The following is a 9,250-nucleotide window of genomic DNA, read 5'->3' on the forward strand; positions in this document are numbered from 1 at the left end:
GTTCACACTGCAAGCGAGGAAGGGTAAGGGCTAACCCTTACCCTTACCCACGAATTAAGAATGCAAATTACATGCAACAATATTGTATATTACCCCGTATAATTACCCATTTTAGTTTAAAAAAATAAGGGTAAAATGGGTGAGATATCAACCAAAAAATTTCCAGTTGCTGTGGGGGTAAAGGTGTAAACACATTGCATAGATGCACATTCCCTTAAGACTTTTTTTTCAGTTGTTTTGTTTCCTCTTTTTTTCTGGGACAGCCTGACTTGGTACAGCAGTTAAACCTTGACCTGAAAACTCTATGCTCTACTTTTGCTAGTATTTGCATTTGAGGAAATTTATCAAATATATTTTTGTGTTCTAAGCCTAAAAAAAACAAACAAACAAAAAAACTAAAAGTGGAAAAGAATATGTAGCAACATCTAACAGTCAAATTCAAGCTTGAATGCTCCCCTGCTCACTCCTCATTTATGTGAAGCAACGGGCAGCTTTCAAGGACAAGAAGTTCCTGTAGGTGCTTTTCAACCAGAAGGTCCAAGAAGTTTTAGTTTCTGGTAAAACATTCCCGGGAAACGCGATCCCACTGGTCCATTGTTTTGAAATAGTTTGTTTCCAGTTAGCCTGTTTGCAGGAAGGATAATTAAACTATGCTCCTTTTGATTTTGCTTTATTGCAATGCAGATGCATTCTTCAAATCAGACACACACAACACCAAACTAGGATGCTTTTCCAAGTACTTGCTTTCCAGTGACATATTTAGCTGAAGGTCTCCAGTTTACGGGGTCATTCTATGCACTGTAACACCAGGAGCTGACAGAGACCCACTCGCACTACCAGGCTCAAAGGTCATGGCTGTTTAAGAGTTATTAAACCAAGCCAATCACAACTTTAACCCTGGTTGTTGTGGTCTACAAGTATTAAGTTCCTGTGTAGTCCCTAGTTCCTGGGTAGAGTTACTGCAGTATGAAAGCATCTTGTGCATAAGAACTGTGATCAAACCAGTTGTCAAGTTCCTACCATCAAAAATGTTGATCAATACAAGCTCATTGCTTAAAAACACTCTCCTCCTTTGCAACTTCCAACTCATACAAATTGTTTCTACTTTGTCATTTTGTGCTAAGTTCTGTGGCCTTGCCAGATATGACGTGACAGATATGTTCTTTTATATACCTGAAAGGCTCTTTCAGAGCTGACAAAAACAAAACAATAGTCAGACAATTATACACCATTTTAATTGTATTCAATCTGTTAAGCTGACTGCAGCTAATTACTGCGCACTGTACCGTTAAGTATAAAATACAATCCACACTGTGTGGGATATGAGGAAACATAATGATACTGACAGAAGCAAAGTACAAATGTGCTTGTCAGTGTTTGACATATTTCAAATGGAAACATTTGTGACAGCCAATTAAATTCTAACTGTGCGAACATGTAAAATAGCTAAGACTTGGCTGGATGAACTATCTCCTCATCTGAGTGAAATCAATGTTTGACCCGGCCTACAAATCACATCCATTGATGAAATCATATTGACCTATGACCCACCTGCGGAGGAGGTCAAGTTGTAAATCAAGCTGGTGCTGCTGTTTTGACATGGGTGTACAAGAGACAATCTCATTTATTAAAAAAGCAGATCTGAGGGGAGCCTGTAACCTCTTGGGTTTAAAAAGATGAACAAAACCTGACAGAATACGTAAGAATAGTTTAGCAGTAGAAGAAAAGCATTTGGACTTTGCCTGAAATACAAAGCTTTTGAAAGAAATCCATATTAAAAATGAAGTTGTTACTCTTTTTGTATCAGTCTGAGGTCGAACAGAGCTACAAAGTATAGCATTATGATGAGTTATCTATATCTGTCTAGAAAATATTGAACATTAAGATAAGGAAAAAAGAAACATTCATCGTTTACAGTGGCAGTTTGCAAGCTTCTTGACTGAAGCAAATATAGAAGTAAGAGTCATGTAAGAGCCACGGAGAAAGGGGCAACAGCTAACAGATAAATGCGTAGAGAAATCATTTGAATGTGTGGTGCTTGGAAGCAACTTGTGCATTTTAATGATGATGATACAACTTCCACAGCCCCTGCAGGATTAGAGATGTACAGTTGGATAAAATGAAATACAAAAACCTAAGAAACTATGTCATTAACGAGTTTGGACACTGACTTATATTTCACACGAGTCTCTAAAAGTCCATCTGTGCAAAAATGAAACCAATGAATCCTGAAATTCAGTCTTTATACATCCAGGCATCCTGATGAAAGATGTGCTCAGCTCTTAAATAAATCAAGGTCTGTAGAGTTTATTACTGAGTTCTCCTCATCATAATGAGTCTGTTTTGTACAATCTGAGCAGAGATCTGCTTCTTCTCCTCAGAAAAAGTCTGAGGCTTTTCGTCTCTTTGGCAGTTGGAGCAGATTGTCTGTGAGTGATGTGAGGTCCTGAGAGCTCGGCGTCTTGGCTTTGTTGGGAGTTGGCGTTCCAGAAGGAGTGGACAGGCCGCCAAGGGGAGTCTTGCAGCCGACGGCTCTGTGCGAAGGTGATGGGGTGTAACTGGCTCGCAGCGCTTTGTCTGTGTATTTGCTTGATGTGCGGTTTACGAGTCTCTGTAGGGCGGGGGAGAGGGCGGGACTCAGGCCTTTCGGCGTGAGGCTGCAACACAAAGATTGTCGTTATCAGTTAATTATGGTTGCGATTTTTTCATATCTAAACTCTAAAGGACAGCTTGTAGCTCAAATGAGTTTTTATTTAATTGCTGTGAAGGCAGATAAAACCGGGTGTGCAAACAATCTTTACCTTGCAAGATTCTCTGTAACCTTTCGCAACGCTTCCTGTTTTTTTGCACGGTTCTTAGCAGCAGCTTCGTTGGCCATCTTCAAACCAAGCCTCTCTCGTCTGCCTGGTTCTGGAATCTTTAACAACAGGTGTTGAACGTCAGCAAATAATACAAAATGAAAGATTCAGAAATGAACAGCTGACACCAAAGCTTCGCTACCTTAAAGGAAGGGCCGTGATTTCTTTCAACGTACGGGGTATCTGATCCATCCAGACGGAAGGGGGTGCTTTCGATTTCACCCCAGGTCATCAGAGGTGACTCAGAAACGCCTGAAGAGACAGACACAAAGGTAAAGTGGTTCGATTTTTAACTCAATGAATTGTTGCTGTGTTGAGGACAACTCAAAACCAACTTACCAGGTGCAGGGGAGGGCATGGTTTCAAAACCATATCCATTCACTGTTGGAGATTCATGTGGGATGAGCTCTTTTCCATCAGGGCCGACTTTACCTTGTTTGAACTAGACAGAAAAAAAGATGCATCAACAACAGAATCTCAATCATAAATTAAAGTTACCTTGAAGAGAATAACAATCGGTTACCTGTGCATTGAGGGCCGCAGCCTGCTGAATCTGACTCTTGTTAAGAGCCTTACTAAATGGGTCACTGGAAAAGCGTGTGTTTTTATGAAGAACCTCCCGTGGCTTCTTAAACAACGCATCATCGTCTTTAACACCTGATATACAGAAAAAATAACAACACAAGGATTTAACATATATTATTCTCTCACAGCAGAATCCAGCTGCACATATTTCGACAAGGATTTCAGTAAAAGGAAGTAAAAACTCCATGTTTGGTGCTCTTACCTTCTGGATAATACATCAAGGCATTCTTTGCTTTGTACTCCCAGGTCTCAAGTCCAGCTTTGACACATTCCAGTGCTGCTTTCTCTACTGAAGGTAATGCCAGGTTCTCTTCACGACGCTGAAACAAAAAAATATAACAAAGTTTTTATTTCTTTATAGTCTAAGGTTCCAAATTTTTACTCAAACTTTTTGACTGTGTTACAAACTCATGCAACCAGAAGCACAGTATATGTTTTTTCACTCTGGTCATGGATACCTGTTTGTACTCATTCTCAGCCTCATACAACCAGGCGTGCCTCAGCTTCTCTTTGTCTCTTGCCAGCTCCATTATCTGCTCAAACGATGCGTTATCCTCACTGGTGTTTTTAGCAAGGAAGCGATCCAGAGAAGGCAGCTCTTTTTCTTCCTTTTCATCCACTTTACTTTCTGTTAATGCAATATTGACAGAAATGTGATAAATCACAGTTCATTTTTTGATTATTTATATGTTAGTTGTGTTTTGCTATCCTAAAAACTGGCATACTGACCTCCATCTAATCCTTTACTGCCATGAGTTGAGGAGGGAGATCCCGGGTGGCCTACTGGTGTCTCAAAGCTGGCTGGTGTCACATCTTTCATACAAGGAGAAAAAAGTGGAAAAAATACAAATGTCAAGATCTATCATTCTGGGGAAATCAATTTTTGACACAAAGATCTCAAAATGGAAAAGTGTGGTGCATTACTCACATGGTGCAGAAGAACGAGGGGTTGATTTGGTCAAAGATGACCCATATCGGATCGATATCTCTCTCATTCTCTCTAGATCACCATTTTCTTCAGCATCAAGATAGTCTTTCTGCGCCTGTAGTTTTGTCACATCTGGGAAGAAGTCTCTCTGGATGATCTTCTCTAGATTCTGTAAAAGGCAGAGTCACACTGAACTTCTGATGCATCATGATTTAGAGATATTATTGCCCTTAATGTGTCTTATTAACAATATGGCTGATATTAAATTACATCATTTCTGTAAAATTCTTCATCAGAGACATATGTAGCTTTATCTACGCGACGACAACACTCTACCTCTGGTTTATAGTACAACTGTATAGGATTCCCACTGTGGATATTATTGAACGTCTATTTGCAGTTGTCAAATGTGTGTTTTGGAGAGCAAAACCTTCAGCTATACTAAGTTGCTTTCTCAAAAGATCAACATTCATTCGTTGGGTTTTACTGCATTTGTATTTAAACTATCTAAGCATTTTTGTTGTCAGCATTTAGCATGCTATCCCATACAGCACTACAGCTGTGTTGTCTGACAGCCAAACACTCGACTAACTCGGTGGCTGAATCCTCAGATACATACCTCAATATAATTCTCTTCATCGAGGACTTTCCTCTTAAATTTCCCAGAGTCTGTCTCCTCTGGTTGTTGTATGATAGCCACGGTTGTGACCGCTGAAGGAACCAGCGTCCCGGACAGAGACTTCCTCACGCTTGCGCTGCCCTCCATTGTGGGTCTTGTCGCCCGCTGTGCTAACGGCTAACGTCGATCCTCCTCAAACTTACCGGAATCCAAGCGGAAGACGGCTTGGGTAATTGAAAAAAATGTAGTTTTTCCAAGTATAAGATGTAAAAGTGGACTTTGAAGACACACACAAACCGCAGCAAGTGTGTAAGCTAAGTGGTAACTGGAAGCTAACTTGACACAGCGTACGACCAACGTAGTGCGTAATGTGATTGTTGGTTACGTCACCGGATGTTTACGGCTCTATGGGAAGTTTCCAGCATTATCGATATTTCATAATAAAATACATCTTAGTTAATGTTCAACGTAACCTGAAGATAATGAGTCTCATACATAGATGACGTTATAAAATTAAGGCAAAAACACAATAAATTAGCCAGGAAAAAGATGTATAGAACTTATAAACATGTAATAATAATGCAAATACTTAATACTTAACTATTTTCATTTTTTATTGTTAAACAACACAACATATTGTTTTTTTATGCTATTGTTAGCCTCAACCCATACAAAATAAAGGACAAAAAAGTATACATAGAGAAAGATACATTAGAAAAGATAGACAAAAAGATAGAAAAAAATAACATAAAACATTAAGTGCCCACATACTCATCTCCAGTCATAGTATCTCTTCTATTGAAACAATTGTAATGTTCAGAAGATAATTGTGGTTTCAGTTTTCACAGTAATATGTTTGGCAGGAATTAATCGATAATGTTCTGAGAAGATATTCACTTTATAAGAGTCAATCACATTTTCAACATCACTGATATGAAAGTGGTGGAATTTATTTATTTATTTTTCGCTGGCTTTATGGGCAACAGTGTATGAGTAACCATAAATTCATATACTACTGTATCAAATTTAACAAAGAGATGTGTTTTTAATAAATAGTGAGGGTTTTCACTCTCAATGAGATTCAGAGTCAATTTCCGATGTGTTTTCACCATTTTTTTACTCTTTTTTAAAGCAAAAATAAAAGATGCAGAACAATGTGACTAATTGCTCTCTGTGTTTAGCTTCTCCAGTGGCATGACCCACAAAGGCTGTATGATGTTGCAACTTTTCTTTGTTTTGGTTTATGTAAAACAACTGACAAATTGAAGCTCTCCATCTATCCAAAAAAACTTTATTCATTCTCAAGGACACTTTTTTTTAACAAGTGCACACTATGTGATTCTATTAACATATTCAAGATGTAACTCTTAGTCTCAGAATTAGCATATTGGTTTTCCCTGGTCTACCTCACACTCAGCCAATTGAAAGCTTGTTCAAAAACAAAAGGTTTAATGAGGATGATATTTTATGACAATGGCAAGGAAGCCCTTGTACAGACACCCCACCCCCCCACCCCACCCCCCCCCCCCCCCCCCCCACACACACACACACACACAGCTCTCTCTTTTTTCCCCTTCCTTTAGTCTACATGCACAAACTGAATTTAGTTTTCAGTGTTTCCAATCCCATATGAGAGTCTTTTTTGTCGCCTCCATTTAGCTCTTCGGTTTTTAAACCACACCTATCAGCAGGAAAAGTCATGTTATTTATTTTTATTTATTATTGACTTCAATTAAAAAAGCAATGTTTTACTATGCACATAGCTTTAGAATTTCATGGATTGTGGGTCTATTTTCCAACAAACCTGCCTTACCTCTACTCTTTCTTCTCTCAGGTGAGTTTGCTGAGCCAGTCTCTCCCTCGTGTTCACATCTGGATACTGATTCTGCAGGAACAGCTCCTCCAGTGCGTCCAGCTGCTCTTCAGTAAAAATAGTGCGATGTCTCCTGGTTCTCCTCTGCACCTGAGCGGGTGACTGCTCCTCCCTATGAGCACCTCCAAGCCTGCAGGGCTCCCCGAGCATCACTGGGGGCCATCCATACTGACAGGCTGCAGTGGAGAAGATCTGAGGTGAGCGTCACTTGAGTGAGTATCAGTGTGTCCAAACAGGTGATGTTCTTACCTTCATGGATGAAATCAGCCTGGAAAATGTCTCCACAGTGGGGGCAGCAGCAGCAGCACATGCAGGCATGATGAACGGTCTCTGTCTGGCCTCCACCAGCACTCACTATCTTCTCTTTTAATCCAGTTGTCGCACATAGTCTCCTGTCTCCGTTACTGTTTGGATATTTGCTCAGAATGTTCTCGATAGTGAAAGGAAACTTTTCCCTCTCTATACTGATCATCCTGTCCATCTCTGGAGAAAACCAAAGGATGAGAACAACAAACACTTTTAGGTAGCTCAGGCTCGGCTGCTCTTCTGCGTCTCCTCTTTCCACAGCGTGTCAGGCCCTTATAGTGAAATTGGGAGGCACATAAAAAAAAGTAAAACCATAATCCCCCCCGATGGACCCGACACATAAAACGGTTGAAACTTAATTCCTAGCTAATCTGGGCAGTTTTGTGAAGAGGTTAGAGAGGACAGCAGATTCAGTTAATCTTGCCTCATTCCTTTTCTCCCAAAGAAATCAGATTTCGCTGCATAAAATGAGAAGTGGAGAGCCCCTAAGATCCTCATTGTTGAGGTTTTAGAGAAAAGGGGATTGCTTGGTATTAGAAACCTGGATTTAAAGATGAATGTTTTTTCCTTTTTGGTGTGGCCGGACACTTGTGCATGCTGAATCTGAGGATTAGCTCTTAAATTTCCTTCATAATGTCACTTTCCTTTTTAAGCTGTGTTAACAAATCACCTTACACAACACAGCATACATTGACGGCAATGTAAATGTTAATATACACCAATCGGGGAGATACATGACTCATCTTGTGCATGTCCTACGTTGAGCACAGCAGTAGATTTGTGTGCATATCTGAACACAAACCGAGCACATAAACACAGAAAAATGTTCCCTGCATGTGGCTTGTATTCCCAATCATGCATCATGTCTTTTATCTGTGTTTCACAGCAGAGGTAAAGCTATTACAGGTTATTCACACCTGCACACACACACAACAAATCCTGTGATTTCATACAACCCAATACACCTTTTTTCCCCTCTCCTTGGAGAATTAATGGATTTCCACAATCTGTCCTGAGCTCCTCTTATAAGGGCTTTTGAAAACAGATAACAATAAACACAATCCCATCCTTTTCACCCGGCTTTAATAGCAGCCAGATTCTTGATGTATAGTTTGCAGGGCATGTGAGATTGTTATCTGCTCGTATTGTAGCTCTCAATAGAGAGTTGTTGCACATCCCCATCGGTTCAAGCTGCTCAAAATTCATTACTGGGGATTAGAATGATAAAGGTTCATTTTGTTGTTGTAAGGGCAATATTTGGTATTGGAAGAAAAGTGGAAAATCCACCAAAGCTGATGGAGCTTTCTGTAGATTTCATTTTGTAGCTGTTTGCTTTTTAGTTTGATCTCAAAATGTCTCACCTTCAAAAAATGTCTCTTTTTATGTAATTTCTTAAGGCTCACTGTCCTCAAAGCGCGCAATATTGATACCGTCGTTCTCCAGATTCACTACCCAGCAACAAAAGAATTAAAAAGCAAAAGAGATAAATAATTTTATATAAACAAGTTCTTAAACACAAAAGAACAGTTAAAAAATGGTGTTACAGTGATGTGATGCTATATTCTGAGTTTTGCACAGCTATGATGCCACATTTTAACTCTCCTGATGGTGCTGACATGTGAGATTCAGATCTGTATCAGCCACTAATTTACCACAAAGATGTGAGTGCTCAAGTTTTAAAGCGAGCAGGCTGACGGGAGCAGGGATTCAAACATGAATATCAAAGGTTAGAAATAATTCAAACAGGAGACATAGCATCACACCATTCATGTAAGAGAACATCCGTGTCCCTCATCGGAAATGAAAGATCCCAGATGTAGCAGAGGACTAACTTCAACTCTGTGTGGTTTTTAGGATGTTCAGTTCAATAAATGACCTCTTGGACCTCGGGGAATAAAGAAAATCACCCCGTGGTTGCAGAATCTCCTTTCCTGACAGCCTTGTAAACACAGACAAGATGTTTTTGTCTCACATCTTCAGAAGGAATCTGAAAATGAGCTCTGGGGTCTGGTGTACTGTCAGCTTACAAATATCTTAATACCAACGTGTTGATTTGATTTCTTTATTTTATGTAAGCATTG

The 9,250-nt window shown here is 39.7% G+C and overlaps 2 protein-coding genes across 2 annotated transcripts; both read right to left on the minus strand.

Moving 5' to 3' along the window:
• Positions 1-768: 768 nt before the first annotated feature.
• On the minus strand, positions 769-5,386 carry ess2 (ess-2 splicing factor homolog). The gene is made up of 10 exons (XM_074691214.1): positions 4,991-5,386; positions 4,372-4,540; positions 4,173-4,256; positions 3,902-4,071; positions 3,646-3,763; positions 3,382-3,515; positions 3,198-3,300; positions 3,001-3,110; positions 2,802-2,917; positions 769-2,657 (listed from the first exon to the last, which is right to left on the minus strand). The coding sequence occupies exons 1-10, from the start codon at positions 5,135-5,137 to the stop codon at positions 2,378-2,380; spliced, it is 1,431 nt and encodes a 476-aa protein (XP_074547315.1). The 5' UTR covers positions 5,138-5,386; the 3' UTR covers positions 769-2,377.
• A 1,163-nt stretch (positions 5,387-6,549) lies between these two features.
• LOC141805949 (homeobox protein goosecoid-2) lies at positions 6,550-7,510 on the minus strand. The gene is given in 4 exon segments (XM_074691215.1): positions 6,550-6,671; positions 6,804-7,039; positions 7,113-7,390; positions 7,392-7,510. Coding segments are annotated over 4 exon segments (711 nt in total). The 3' UTR covers positions 6,550-6,593.
• Between the last annotated feature and the right edge of the window lie 1,740 nt (positions 7,511-9,250).

The sequence above is a fragment of the Halichoeres trimaculatus genome, unplaced genomic scaffold, assembly GCF_033239565.1.
Source record: "Halichoeres trimaculatus isolate MK-OKI-2021-1 unplaced genomic scaffold, fHalTri1.1 fHalTri1_scaffold_16, whole genome shotgun sequence".
Taxonomy (NCBI): Eukaryota; Metazoa; Chordata; class Actinopteri; order Labriformes; family Labridae; genus Halichoeres; species Halichoeres trimaculatus.